The sequence below is a fragment of the Seriola lalandi genome, unplaced genomic scaffold (assembly GCF_002814215.2).
Source record: "Seriola lalandi dorsalis isolate HSWRI2012SDOR001 ecotype SW California unplaced genomic scaffold, Sedor1 jcf7180002054767, whole genome shotgun sequence".
Lineage (NCBI taxonomy): Eukaryota > Metazoa > Chordata > Actinopteri > Carangiformes > Carangidae > Seriola > Seriola lalandi.
Genome location: NW_019525320.1, coordinates 752,923 through 768,166, shown reverse-complemented (window position 1 = coordinate 768,166; position 15,244 = coordinate 752,923). Strand labels below are relative to the sequence as shown.

The following is a 15,244-nucleotide window of genomic DNA, read 5'->3' as shown; positions in this document are numbered from 1 at the left end:
CTTCATTTATTAAGTTTATTCAGGTTTTTCCCATAATTTGTCAGTAGTTTGTAATTAAATTGTCATAATTACATCAACAAATCATAATGATTTCTCATTAACGTACATGTTCTCAACATGACATATCCATTTGTGTCTGAAAAGTAGTTAATGAAAGGGGTTCACCCAAAACTAATTGGTCATGATCCGGCTAATTGTCAGTGAGCCTGCACTTTTGCTATAAGACTCGTTGCTATGACTACAGCTCACTTTTAACCATTTCAGATAAACCAAAAACTCCTAACTCGTCAAATTGTAGCTTGCAGCTGTTTTGAATCGCACTGACGTCACTCCTAAAATCTCTGGAAACCACAGATAGTGACGCAATCCGCAAAGAAAAAAAGAAAGAAAAAAAAAACATGTGACGTAGAGGGCAAGATGGCGGCTCCCCTCGCCACGATGAAATTTTGGAAGCCGGGTAAGTACGAAAAAAATGAATAAATTAGGCATTTGATGCAACTTTTTCGGATTTCTGTTTTGCAATGTACAATTGCTAACGTGAATCGCGTAGTCTCGGTTTGACTGCTGCCTCCTTTACAGCAGCTACGTTATATCTGCAACCAGCTCAGTTCAGGCAACGTTAGCTCTGCGGAGTCAAAGTACAACCTGACAAAATTAAACGCGAAGACTATGAGGCAGAAACTACCACAACTACATGAATACATAGGATCAAAACGGCACCAGCGAAGGCGCTTTCATCGTTCATATTTGCTTCCTTTCATTGCATGGGGGCATTGCACTAAACCCTGGCAGTCATCCTCATACATCCTAAGCCTGCTTACATTTGAATAAAACAACTTATCTTCACCTTCACCATCTGCTCTGCCTCAGGGTCTGAGGCACCGGGGATCTCAGAGGAGCGGGAGCTCAACACAGAGACCACCGGCTCCCCCATCATATTCAACCCGCACACCGCCCTCTCTATAGAGAAACAGCGACAGAAACTCCCTGTTTTCAAGGTTTCTCACCGCCCTCTAAAACATGCCTGAATGTAACTATAATGTGACAGATGGACTGAGTGTGCTTGCGCCTCTGCGGGTGATTTTCAATGACTTCTTTTAATGAGCTGTTTTGTGAATTGTTTCTTATCCAGCACAGAAACAACATCTTGTACTTGGTGGAGAGTTACCAGACGGTCATCATAGTTGGTGAAACAGGATGTGGGAAGACAACACAGATACCTCAGGTTATTATAATTAAACAACATTTTGGCACCATTAAATAAACAGCTTAAAATGAGTGGGAACTGGTGAACAGCAGTTGTCATGTCTACTCTGAAAAGGGCGACATACCCTCACCTCAAAGTCACATATGCCTCAAATATAATACGCACAAGGCACAACATTACCGCAGTGGACTGATAACCTTTATGTGGCTGAACTCCCATAGTGTTTTTACATGCCCTTGTCTTGATGCTTAGTAGCCTCTTTTTTTTTTAGCAAGGTTTGGAGCACATCAGCTTGAGCTTAATTTATGCAGAATGTGCTTTTCTGCAACATCGACATCTCCATCTCATGCTTTGTACTCCTCTTCTTTTTTGGATCTACCTTCTCTTTTCATCTGACTCTTTTCAGTACCTGCTGGAGGCTGGCTGGGCAGCAGAGGGGAAGGTGATTGGAGTGACACAGCCTCGGCGTGTGGCTGCTATCTCTGTAAGAGCTCTGCTGATGTCCTGTCACTGCTCAGCTCCTACGTTGTTTTAATGTGCTTTCACTGCAAGGACACGTGCTTGCTTCAGATATTACATTTCTCCCCTCTTTCCTGCTGGTAGGTTGCAAACCGTGTTGCAGAGGAGCGGGGGGCCCTGCTGGGACATGAGGTGGGGTACACCATCCGATTCGATGACTGTTCTGATCCCCACGCCACAAGGATCAAGGTATTCCCCTGGCAAATGTGTGCGTTTTTTTCCTTTGATTGGTTCCTTACAGTATTTGACTGTCCCTGTGTCCATCAGTTCCTTACAGATGGCATGCTGGTGCGGGAGATGATGGCCGATCCTCTTTTGAAAAAATACAGGTACATGATTGCACTTAAGCCATTACATAGGCAGATTACGCAGCAGATATTTTGACTTGTCATAGTGTGGCAGTGAGCCGGCGTGCACGATGCCACCACCATGAAAGTGAAGCAGCTAAATGAAATTGTGCTTTTCCTCCTATGACATGTCAAAATGTCTTGCTTTTGTTGTCAAGATTGGGTTGGAGCCACTCTTGGTAACGCTAATGTTCTTTGTTGTGCTGTTATCCCCAGTGTGTTGATGCTGGATGAAGCACATGAGAGAACCCTGTATACAGACATAGCCATTGGTCTACTTAAGAAGGTAATGTCAGCTGATGCTGTCAGCGGATTCAAACTGAACTGTACTGCATAACTTTCACCTAAACTTTAATTACTTTACCAGCCATGAAAATATTCTTACAAGTTTTTTTTTTTTTTCTTTATTTCTGACTCTCCACTCTGTTCGCGTTGTTACATTTTCTGACTCTCTTCAATAGATTCAGAAGAAGCGGCGAGACCTGCGGCTGATTGTGGCCTCCGCCACTCTGGATGCCAAGGTGACTGAATCATTAAGATGAACAGATATGCTTGATTAGCAAGAAAAGAGAAACAAAGACAGACACGGGGAAAGTTGATGTCAGGTCGGATCACATTGTACTGACATCTGCGATACACTGATAAAAGGGAGACACAATCAGGCCACAACTGCACTCAGCATTAAACAAGTCAGCTGAAATGCCACATCAGACATCTACTGTACTTTCTGTTTTCAAGCTTTTATCTACACATGCAAATTATTTTGTTGTACCGCAGTACTAAGTTGCATACTTTTTAGAACGTCCGATTTAGGGCAGCAAGAGTATGTCATTCCTTTGATGCTGCAAAACATTTGGAAAATGCCATTTGATGAAAAAAGAAAAGAAGAAATCCCTCCTTAATGCTCTTTTTACCAACTGTAATATGTCTTTCATCTGAAGAAATTCCATGACTTCTTCAACCTGAATGAGACTGCGGATCCGAACAAGGACACGTGTGGTATTCTGACAGTGGAAGGACGCACCTTTCCAGTGGACGTCTTCTACACTGTCAGGTACTCAACACACACAATCCAGTCTGAGGAAAAAGTGTGTAATTTGTGTACGTCTTTTCAATTTTGCAATGTCTTTTGTTCACTCTCAGTCCTGTCCCAGACTACGTGAAAGCCACAGTAGAGACAGTGATGAAGATCCATGAGACAGAAGATGATGGAGATGTCCTAGCTTTTCTAACTGGACAGGTTAGTGGCCATATCTTTAATACTACTCAACCTTTATTTAATAACTTCTTTTTGACAGGAGGGTGTGGATTGTACACCAGCATCCCATTTGTTATTTTATAACTATAATGTATTGTGGTCAATCTTTTTTCCCCGTCTTTGTCTTAATTGTCTTCTCATCCTTTCTCCCTTAGGAAGAGGTGGAGAAGGTGGTGTCGCTGCTGCAGGACCAAGCTAGGTCTCTGTCACGATATGGCATGAAAAAACACCTGAGAATTTTGCCCATGTACTCTGGTCTACCATATGCTGAGCAAATGAAGGTCTTTGAGAGGGCGCCTTCCTCTGTTCGCAAGGTGAATCCTGCCTGTTTTTGTGCATTTTGTGCATGTACAGAGAAGATGCATTTGATGTAAAGTTTGCAGTTCTGTCATTTTGCATATGGCCCATAACTCTAAAAGATCAAAATATAAATACACCAGCATGTATTACCGCACTTAAATGGGAGTTTTTTGGCATGAGAATCTAATTAATAAGAACAATAGCATAAAATCATGAGTTACATATATGACCTCCATTGCAGGTAATTCAGCCATATTATGTTAGAAGTGAGGAAATGAACACATGGTTCCTACAGCATAGTAAATTTAAAAAACACAGGGCCTTCCTCCAGAGTATAAACACTACAGACAGGTGTTGACACAGGAGGCAATGGTAGCCACTAAAACGTTGACATTTACAAAACATCTGACTTATTCCTGTGCTGTTTCCTCTAGGTTGTGGTGGCTACTAACATAGCTGAGACCTCCATCACTATAAATGGAATCGTATTCGTCATCGACTGTGCGTTCGTTAAGCTGCGAGCCTATAATCCCAGCACTGCCATTGAATCACTGGTGGTCACCCCCATCTCCAAAGCTTCAGCCAGTCAGAGGGCTGGGAGAGCCGGAAGAAACCGACCTGGAAAATGCTTTAGACTTTACACAGGTATGTGCGAGTTTGCAGGAAAAGAAGAAAGATGATAAGTATAGAATATCATCTGTTAGGGGAAATGTGCATTGTTAACATTTCTGGCAAATTGTCGTCGTCTTTTATCCTCCTCCCTCGACTGTCTCTGCTTGTTTTCTGTCGCTCTTTGTCTTTTCCCTCCCCGTGTTTGTTATTGCCTCTGTTCCTTTCCTCAGAGGAGGACTTTGAGAAACTGCCTGCCTCTACTGTGCCAGAGATGCAGCGCACCAATTTGGCCCCTGTCATCCTGCAGCTCAAAGCATTAGGCATCGACAACGTGCTGCGGTTCAGCTTCCTTTCTGTGAGTAGCTCCCTTCGCATCCACAGGGTGGCTGTGTTGTGTTCATCCACTGTGAAAGGAATTGTACTTTACATTTGAATTAGCGAGAATGGCCCCTTGCCTCACGGAAGAAAGAAAATGTACACAAACCATAAAATGAATGCAGCCGTTGTCTGTTTGTGCTTTTAAAGAATCTCACTTCATTATGTAAATATGTTAATTGTTGGACTTAACATGATTTTTTCATTTGTTATAATTTAACAGCCTCCTCCAGCTCAGACCATGGTCCAGGCTCTGGAACTTCTCTACGCTCTGGGAGGTAAGAAACACAGGGTCAGCAGGGATGTAAAGTAAAAAAGCATTTTATCCTTCAACAGCAAGACTAATGTTCAAAAATATGTGTTGTCAAGCATCTACAAGCTAAAGCGTCCTTGCACAAAATGCAGAAACTCAACCATTTGCATGTGTGTTGGCAGGTTTGGACCATTACGGCCGTTTGACCGATCCCACGGGTGTGCGGATGGCAGAGTTTCCTCTCAGCCCCATGTTTGCCAAGATGCTCCTGGAGTCAGGGAACTTTGGCTGCTCCAAAGAGATCGTTACCATAGCAGCGATGATGCAGATTCAGAATATATTTGTTGTGCCACCCAATCAGAAGAAAGCTGCCGTAAGTGAAGAACAGGCTTTCAAAAGGAGCATGTTGTATATTTGGAAGGAATGCATTGTCAGCATAACAATTATCCCACTTTTGCTATCTCACCCTGCAGGCCCGAGAGCACAGGAAATTCGCAGTCGCTGAAGGAGACCACCTCACCATGCTGAATGTGTATGAAGCGTTCATTAAGGTATAGTGTGTTGTGTGCATATGCATATAGCTCAGTGAGCGGCAGAGAAACACTTTGAAACGCTGTTGTGAGCCGAGCAAAAGTCGGGGATAAAGTCGACTCAAAATCAAGACTGTGCGACTTTGTCCTTTTCTTTCCTGCAGCACCAGAAGAGCTCCCAGTGGTGTCAGGAACATTTTCTCAACTACAAGGGTCTGCTGCGGGCCGTGACTGTACGAGAGCAGCTGCGGCGTCTCATGAACAAGTTTAAGGTGCCACGGACTTCCAGTGAAGGTATGCGTGTGTCATGTTTATCTTATGTAGCATGTGAGGGTCATATCAACTGAACAGACTGAATGACATGTTCTGACAAGGTAATGGCAGAAGCTGGTGACAATTTATTTGTTTTCAGCTGTTTGTTTTTAGTCTTATAAAAGTATATTTTTTCGCACAGGTGATCCTGATGTGATCCTGAAGTGCATTGTATCTGGGTTTTTCGCTAATGCAGCCCGCATCCACCATTCTGGTTCCTACAGGTGAGAGAGCCAGTTGGTCAGTTATCTCTCCTCAACTGGATGTTTAACTTTTCTTATGTATTATTGTTTCTCTGTTTGCATTCGTTCAAATCGCATAACACTCTCTGTTTTTGCTTTACTAGGACTTTACGAGATGACCGCGAGCTGCACATCCACCCCAACTCTGTGCTTTTTGGAGAAAAACCTCCAAAATGGTCAGAACACATTCCTTGCGCATTGTGCTACTGCTGTGTCACAAATATGGTGTTTTGCACAATGATTTTCATTAGTTCCTTCATTCTCGTACATTTATGGGATGCAGATATTTAAGTACTTCAATTTCAAAATGTTTCCAAGAGCGACACTTAAAAGTATTCCACATTGTCACCTCTCCAGGGTTGTCTTCAATGAAGTGGTGCAGACATCAAAATACTACATGCGCGATGTGACTGCTGCTGAGTCGTCCTGGTTGGTTGAGTTGGCCCCTCACTTTTACAAGCAGGCCAAGGTAGGCCAAAGAAAGGAACACACACACATGCGTACATGGCTGCAACTGTTGTGAATGATCTTAAAGGTCCCATATTGTATATTGTGAGATTTCCTTGTTCCCTATGTTAATACTGTGAAAGTATCAAAGCGCTCAGTCCACAGAAAAATACACACAGCCTGTATTCAGAAACTGTGACTTAAAACGAGCTGTCAGGACAGAAGAGAGGCTCAGAGCCTCTCCTCTGACTGGCTCATCGACCTTTTGTTCTTAGAGCTCCAGAGAGAAGCTTGAGACAGGAGATGTAAAACTACATTGACATGGTTTCTGGGTCTTAAAATCACAAATATATCTTCTTATTGATATCAGAACTTAAAATAAAACAACAGAAAAGTGTAATAAAAAAAAAAAAAACTTTTAAAGGTCAATTCACAATAGTTATAGTGCTATGTTAAATAATGTGTGTTTGTTTTTTTTCATGATATGCTCTGAGGTTCTGACGCCACCATTTAGATGCTTTAATAGTCTGCTAACTTTGCTGCTACTTTGATTTAACTCTTTCCTGCTGCTTTTCTCTTTCAGCATGGTTCACTGGCCAGCAAGAGATCCCGGGTCCTCTAAGTCTTGCCATCATTTCACCACAATAAGACAGGAAGACTCATTGAACTAAATGGAGAAAAGCCCTCTCAAGTTGCCACTGTGCCCCTCTCCACTTCATTGTATATAAAGATGTAATATATATTTATTGTCCATGTCCACCTGCACAGCCCTTCCACCCTATGTGGCCATGCTCGAATGGGATTAAGTGGATATATTTTTAGTGCTGATGTTAACACATGTGACTTGCTTCGTTTGAATGTGTCTGTCTTCCTTTTTGGCAGCGATGTAGTTTATATCTGATCCGTGAGAGTAAATGATGATGAATGTGAGATGAGTCCAGGCTGTGCCTGATGTGTTCATTCACGCATGGTCATATAGTTCATTCATACTTGTACATAGTCAGAACATCCTGAGGTCCAGGGAACAACTCCTGTGCCAGAGGCCTGTCCATACCTGGTTCTACCTGGCTTCATTATTTTTTTAATTGCTGTATTTTTTCCAGTTGCATGATAAATAATGGAAGATGATGGAATGTGAGGATGTTTCCCTTTGAGAGACTTATTGTTTAGTGTTTTTGGTTAATTTGCTCACCCCATACCCTGGGTGCCTTTATGTTTTTAATTGGTTCACTTTAACTTTAGTTTTGATCTCTTAAACTTTCTGTTTGTAGTGGTATATATTTTCAGACATGGAGAGGGAAATGCATTTCTTTATATATATATTTTTTCTTAGTCAACTTTCAGTTTTTACATCTAACAATGATACTGTGAAAGGAGTGCTTTACTTTTGGATCCTCGTTTTCCATTCTGGATTGCCACTTAACTACAGTGTAGCTCAGACATAGTGGCCTTGTCACCACTCTGTGCCAGTTTTCTTTATCAGCCTATTTCACATTTCATTTTCAGATGGAATGTGCAAATACACCCAAGCATTGTAAACGAAAAGCTGTGAAATCAAAACTACAAATGAAGTGCCATTTCTTGCTGTGATGACATAAAGTGCATTCAGACATGCATCCAAAGCCTCAAAGAAACAGTAGCATTTATCAGATTCCAGCCATCTCTTTGGCATCACAATTGCCTTTCCTCTTATGGTTTGTCTCACTTTTCATCAAGGCAGTATTGTTCTTTTCTTTCCATGTTACCATCCACGTCTAGCTGGTGTTCAGTAAAATGGCCGGTTACAGTATTTGTGATTTCCATTCCACATAGACTGCATGTGTCCTACCGCTCTGCTTTTGTCTTAATTTGAACTTTATGGTTCTGTTTGTCTTCAGAGGTACTTGGCCCTGAAAGTGTCAGTGAGCAGTATATTAAAAGGTTTGTCATTTTACTCTGCTGGGATGTACTTTCAAACCAGTAAGGTCACTGTCACCCCATTTTACTTCTGCCTGCATGGTCTTTCGTAGAACTTGTTCTTGAGGTTACGACTGTAGATTCAGTGAACCTGTAATCAAACCACAGAACAACACACCATACAGTAGATAGGTAAACCAACTCAAATTAGATGGATATACAAAAGTACCTTTGCATGTTAAATGGTACTCTGATGTAGATCTATACACTTAAGAACACCTCGTAGACTTGTTGCAAATGAAAACATTTGCGAGATGACTTGTTTATTCTCATTTGTGCTGATACTTCAGCGTATGTATGCAGCCAAAGCAGTAATCTGTAGACCTGTGTAAATGCTCACCTCTGAGATAAAAACTCACCTGCCATTTCTTCCTCACATCCTCAAATAAAGCCTTATTGTCATGCAGCGTGTCGGCTTTTGATTTCTTTATTCACTGAGCTACTGCTGTACTTTTTATGCAGTGTATGCTTTTGCCAGGCGGTGTCACTGTTGTACCACAAACAGGGCCTAAGCAGAATGATTAAGAAAATCATCAGTGTCTGTATGTATTTGTTCCTGATTGCGGTTAAGTGTGTAACTTTAAAATGGCTGTTCTTGCTGAAGAAAGGCCTTTGTTTTGTGAGCCATTTACCCATTTGGAGATACAGTATGATGAACATATGAGTCTAACTGCAGTGATCTGTTAATATGCAGGAAGTAAAGTAAAAACATCATGAATAGCATACTGGTCATTTAAGAATACTGACCACACTGAAAATCCACATTTGTCAGTATTTATGAATAATTATTTAATAAGAAATTATGAACTCCGGTCAAGTGCAAGGCTAATGTCATTTTAAAAATATTTCAAGGCACATTTACCAGTTGAACCCGTGCTGTGATGAAAGACCATCAAAACTTCGTATATCCATGTGTCATGGTCATAGTCCAGGAGGGACATGGGCGTGAAGCAGCTCATTATAGGCATTTATCCATGCTAACAAAATAGATCAACTAAACCAAAACAAACAAACAAACAAACAAACAGAAACAGCAGAACAAAAGCAAACAAACCAAAAAGTGAACCAATCAGTGAGGAAGCTCCAGGTTTTCCATGTAACACTAAAATATAACAATAACAGACAAGATAGAGTGGGTCCTGCTTTGTTGCCCTGTCTTTGAAAGGGTCACTGTTGGCCATGCTGGGAACAGAAGGACAGGCAGAGGAGGTGAGAAACACCAGAAAGGCACTCTTTACTTTCTTAAACAATAGGTTGGTGGGTAGAATTTAAGAGCTGGAGTAAAATAATATGATAATGCCCTCTCTTGTACAGTAGGTGGCGGTATGCACCTTCAAGTTGCATGCGGTCCGCCAGTAAACTCAGAGACGAAGAAATGTTGGAAAGGCGTGTCTGCGGAGGTAACGCCCGACCTCGCGCCTTCCGGTGCAACACTGGTAGGTAGCTAAGGTTTGTCCAAACCGCCGCTGGATTTGTAGCTAGGTGCTTTATTTGAAGATAGAGGCCTCAGAAACCTGAAACATCTGCCACCCCCCCCCCCTTACTACTTCAGCTACTTCAGTGTATGCTTTAAATTGGCAACACCTGTAGCCTGTGTCAACGCCCAATCAGTTTGAAAGAGCAACAACCAAGGTGGAAACTCCCAACACTGGCAGACCGACCGAGGGTGAAACCTGATCACTCAGTCAGCGACACACACGTTTTTTCAGGGCTGACCCTGCTGTTTACAACTAGCCAAACATGCGCCAATTTTACCTGTACGAGAACTTGCAGGTAAAGTCTCCCCAGCCATTGAGAAGTTCACCTGTTGATGGGATGTACGTCAGAAGCTACTGAAGCCCCAACTCACGTGGGTGTGCTGTATGTTTCCTGAAGTGGTCAAAGATACCTTCAGAACAACAGTGAGTGTTTTTGAACAACCCTCTGGGGTTTTCAAACATAGCTGGTAGATCAGTAGGATTTATTGCAGGACTGTTGAAATTGACTACATTAGTTTTAGCTGCACGACTAGTGTATCTGTTGCAAAGCAGAGTTAGCCATTCCGATATTTCGTATAGTTGATAGTAGTAGACATTTAGCAGTTAGCAGTTAGCAGCACTTGTCTGTATACAGGGTGTCTACAGGTCTTGAAAAGTTTTTAAAAGCATGGAATTCAGTTTCCTCAAACAAACAAACAAACAAACAAAAAGTCGTTAAAAGGCATTAAAAGTGTTGAATTTTTATTAACAAACGTTTGATGTAAATAATTTATGTTTTATTTGGTTAATCCACTCATCTATTCTTCTTCTGCTGCTTATGCAAGTCCAGATTGCATTTATTTAAATGCATAACATTAGGGATGTACTTAAACAAGTGATTTTATAATGATTAATAATTCTAGGTCATATAGTCCCTACTGGTTCCCCATCATACCTTAATACTGTGGTCGGTGTCACTGTCAAACAGTTATTAAATTTAATTCAATGTGAAATGAAAAAGGTCTAAAAAAATATATAACTATAATTTAGCTTGGTGAACCCTGCAGAAGCCCTGTTTGTAGCACTGGGTCAGATTTCATGGGAAATAAAAGCGGAGAGAGCTTAATTTGCTTTATGGCTCAAAGCAGGAATGATACAACTATTCTTCAGACATAAACGGAACTAAGATCCTTCAAGTTTCCCACAATTACAGATGTAACAACTGAAAAGGAAGTTGAAAAATAACCTCCACCATGTTCTGCCTTTCCAGAACCAATATTGAGAAGGCCACTAAAAAGCAGGACAAGTTTTAGATTCAGGATCAGCTCTCAGCAAAAAAACATGAGGCCAAAACTGAGTGCTGATTTCCAGCTATGTGTTCACTTGTTTTGTTCTGCTAAAAATATAGTTACAATTTGATGCAGTTGTAGTCTTGCCATCAGTTACAGGACATAGGCTGGATACCATATTTGTTTCAACTTGCTACACTTAAGACAGTTTGTTTGTGGTGCATACTTGGTTAGTCAGTGCAGTCGCTCTCTTGTCAGATACCAAAGTGGAAGAGAGAGCGTCCTGAGAAGGAGTTAAGAGTTTGCATAGTAGAGTGATGCAGCAAATGAAGGGCAAGGGTAAATCCATATCTACATGCATTAGCAGTCCTGGCTGACCACAGCTATTGTCATTCTTAGGAGCAGGATTATGCAGACACGCGCCTTTAACATGCATCCAGAAATTCACATAGATTATTTACAGTAGTTGAGTTTCAGATTCTTCTGTGGCTATCCAGTGGGAGGCAGTAGAGGGACTGTCTCTCCCTGGTCCCTGCAAAAGCCATCAAGGGGTAGCAATGGGTAGAGGTGAGTTGAGATAAATGAGCATTTCGGGAGATGTGTATCCCTGCTCTCACAGCTTACAGTTGCTCGCCTCAGGGCATGTTTTACCGGCTTTCTTTGGTGTCTGTGGCACAGGTCCTTGTTACCCAGCTGACCTACACATTTAGTGTAGAGAGACTCTAAAATCAAGTTATGGTAACTGCTCCCACAAAAGAAGGCTAGAAGCATTCAGAAAAAGAAGATAAAATTTTTTTCTGTTTGCAAATTTTTGTAACTGGCCATTGGTAAAAGGATATTCTTGTAAATAGGACAACCACCAATCTTCATTATCAGTCAATCTGCCAATTATTCCCTTGATTAATCAAGTAATTGTTTAGTATATAGAATGTTAAAAAATATTGAAACAAGCACCATGTATTTATGAGAGCCTAACGTGACAACTTCAAAATGCTTGTTTTGACCAATGAACAGTCCTAAAGCCAAAGATATTGATTTATTTTAGTATCAAAAAAACACTGCATATTTGCTTGAAAATGACTGAAACCCTTAATTGATGATCAAAATAGTTGATATATTTTTTCCCCCACTAATTGATTAATTGACTAATCATTGCAACTTAACATGCAAACACTGACAAATAACCAATGTGGCCACAGTAATGAATCAGTATGGGACTTCTCAGTGTGTATTCTGCAGTTGGGTTCCTTTGCAAAGTGAATGAATGATCACAGTCTATATATGGAAATCTCAATTATATGTTTTTGATAACAAAAACATATTTGTTTGGATTATTCCCTGGCTGCGTGTGGCTTGGAGAAGGTAGATGTAGTATTCTACAGGGAGAGAGGAGGCAACCACATGGTATAGGAAAAGAAATTAAGTGATGTGTTTTAAAAAGGCACTTAGCCTCAGCATGCAGCATGAAGGTTCACCATGCATCAAGGCTACGGTTAAATCTAGCGACTTGAGTCCCCTGAAATATAGATCCAGAACCTATTCCCCAATAAGTCTGTGACTATTTCAGTTCAAATCTTCCAACATGTGAACATGTCGACAACACAGCATTTCTTACCCTACACTGTTAATAGAGTATGGTAACCTGTGGTAAAATCAGAAACAATGATTTTTCTCTAGTGTCAATTAATTAGCAATGGCTATTAGTTACAATGCAATTAAGTGCAGTAATTAGGTATTAAATGTATCAATTACGAAGCAATGCAAAGTGCAGCCCACACATTAGTCAATCATGACTGAATATGTCACTTGCCTAGATATTTTTACATGCAAAACACAGACTGTCCTTCAATACTTATGTTTCCCTAGGGCTTGACACTTGCCTGGCTAACTGAGGTAACGGGTTTTGTGCTAATGTCAACCAATTTATGCGCTCAGGTAGCCCCCTGTCGGCAGAAACTTTTCCTCTGTTTAAAAATGCTCTGTACATTTTCTTCTGTGATCTAATCAAAATTCTGTCCAACTGATTTGATTCACAATGACAAAGTGAATTGTACTCTTGTATTACCTACTGGGCTGGTTCTCTTTCTTAGGCAGCTGAATTCAACTGAATGAAGAATAGAAATGTCACCAAAATGGGAATGGAAGGAAAAGCACGCTGCAGAACATACAACTTTGCCACTGCCACACATTGTTTAGAACCACAAAGCTGAATAAACAGGAGAGAGCTGCTAAGAAAATCTGAATGCCACTAAATTAATCATCTTTCAATACACTTATTGTATCATTAGTTTTATTTTGCATTATTTTTTAAAGCAGGCCACATTCTTTGTGTCGTCCATCTCTGTGTCTGTAAAATATACTAAACCATTGTTCATATCGCTTTTTTATCACTTAGAAATGGGTGCAGTTGTATTGCATCATTGTCATTGCAAATATAGCAACTTGAGCAGCATGCGATAAACTTTGGAACTAAAAGCTTTGCATCCCCTTGTTTGACCTTGTCTGTTATTTAGTAAAGCAATTAATCATTGTTAACAAATATGTCCCAAACTGGGTTTCTTGCACTGTTGCATTTCTTATCAGACACCAAATCATTGATTATTAAACAAGGCATAAATTATGTTATGTGTCTATCAGATGGTTTGTCACAGTATTTCAACAAGGGGTCTTGACTCATGTCTCATGTGTCTTGTTTGTTCTGTATTTTAGGGATCCTCAGAGGTGCGGCGAGTGGAGCTATGGTGCGTTTGTCTCAGTGTCACTTGACAGGAAGGAGGCTTTTCTCCATGAGCAAGGACAACAAACAAGTAAGAGAAGAGAGGCTAAATTTCTACATGTGTTTTTCAGTTCCACTCAGTTGCCCATTAATGTTGTGTAACAACATACATGCGAGGTGACAGCCGGAGGTATTAGTGATTAATCGCGTGCATGTGACTCTGATAAGGCAGCCGTTTGAACAGGTTGTGTGTACGTGGTTGAGTGTTCCTTGCCATATTTCAGCGCTGTCAAAAAATCATTGACATGTTCTACCCAATTCAAAGAATGTTTAACTGTTTCTAAATGGTTTGATGGGAAAGCAAGTCATGTGTGAATTGTAATTACCCCCTGTTCAAAGTTTCTACATGTTTTGAAAGAAAACAGTGTGGTTAATATTTCTCCCCTCAATGAACAGAACAACCCGTAATAAGTGCAAGCTCCCAGTTTTTGGAGGATCTTGCTTGTTGGAGGGATTCACAGTGTAGCTTAGATTTCTATTTTTTGTGTTATCCAGAGACCATATGAATTTGCTATCCCTTTACATTGTTAGGCCATCATGTGCCATGGTGCAAACCAATGAGCAGGCCTGCTTTTCAGCAACATTGGATTTTTACATGATTTTTGCATCAGTGTGATGAAGATTTTTGATTTGTCAGGCATTTCATTATCCGGATTTGCCGAAAACACACATTCCAGTCTTGTTATTTTATCTATAAATGTTTCCTCAATTAATTTTCTAGAAAATTGACCATAGCACTACAGAATTACAGCGATAAAGGATTTTAACTATTAATCATGATATGAGATTCAAGGTTAATGACATAACATTAGGAATCACAGCTTGAACCCAATGATGGTTAAGCACAGGTTTTTAACCTGGCAAAGTGTCAGTGATAAGCATATTTTCAAAAAGTAACATACATGGATGATATTGTATTTAATAACACTGATTTATTGACTTATTTTTTTATTTAGAATCTAATAATAAGTAGAAAATAAGATAAAATGGTAGTTACTCAGTGTCCTCGACTGTTTGTTGCAGTGCTTCAACCAATGATTATTTTCATTATCAGTTAATTTGCTCATTAAGTTTCTCACTTAACTGATTAATCATCAAATGTCAAGGACAGTAAAAACCCCCATCACAAATTCAAAGTGTCCAACTCGACGTGATCTTCACATTGCTTGTTTTGTTCAACCTATAGTTCAAACCCCAAAGATATTCTGTTTACTTTCATAGAAAACTAAGAAACCCAGTAAATTCACGTTTGAGCGGTCAGATAATCTATTATATTTAATTTATCAATTGTTAGTCAATCGACTAATTGATAGTTTGTTGTTTTTGTTGATTAGTTGTTGTTGACTAATTGTTCCAGCTGAAGT

At 40.4% G+C, this 15,244-nt stretch overlaps 1 protein-coding gene across 1 annotated transcript; it reads left to right on the top strand.

Annotated features, from left to right (window-relative positions):
* Positions 1-395: 395 nt before the first annotated feature.
* Positions 396-8,764, top strand: dhx35 (DEAH-box helicase 35). Its single transcript, XM_023425279.2, has 21 exons — positions 396-457; positions 871-998; positions 1,133-1,225; positions 1,614-1,691; positions 1,811-1,915; positions 1,994-2,055; positions 2,290-2,359; positions 2,535-2,594; positions 3,015-3,127; positions 3,217-3,313; positions 3,487-3,645; positions 4,066-4,276; positions 4,474-4,598; positions 4,842-4,896; positions 5,054-5,244; positions 5,345-5,422; positions 5,566-5,695; positions 5,856-5,937; positions 6,060-6,131; positions 6,313-6,424; positions 6,986-8,764. The coding sequence occupies exons 1-21, from the start codon at positions 418-420 to the stop codon at positions 7,022-7,024; spliced, it is 2,100 nt and encodes a 699-aa protein (XP_023281047.1). The 5' UTR covers positions 396-417; the 3' UTR covers positions 7,025-8,764.
* Positions 8,765-15,244: the final 6,480 nt, after the last annotated feature.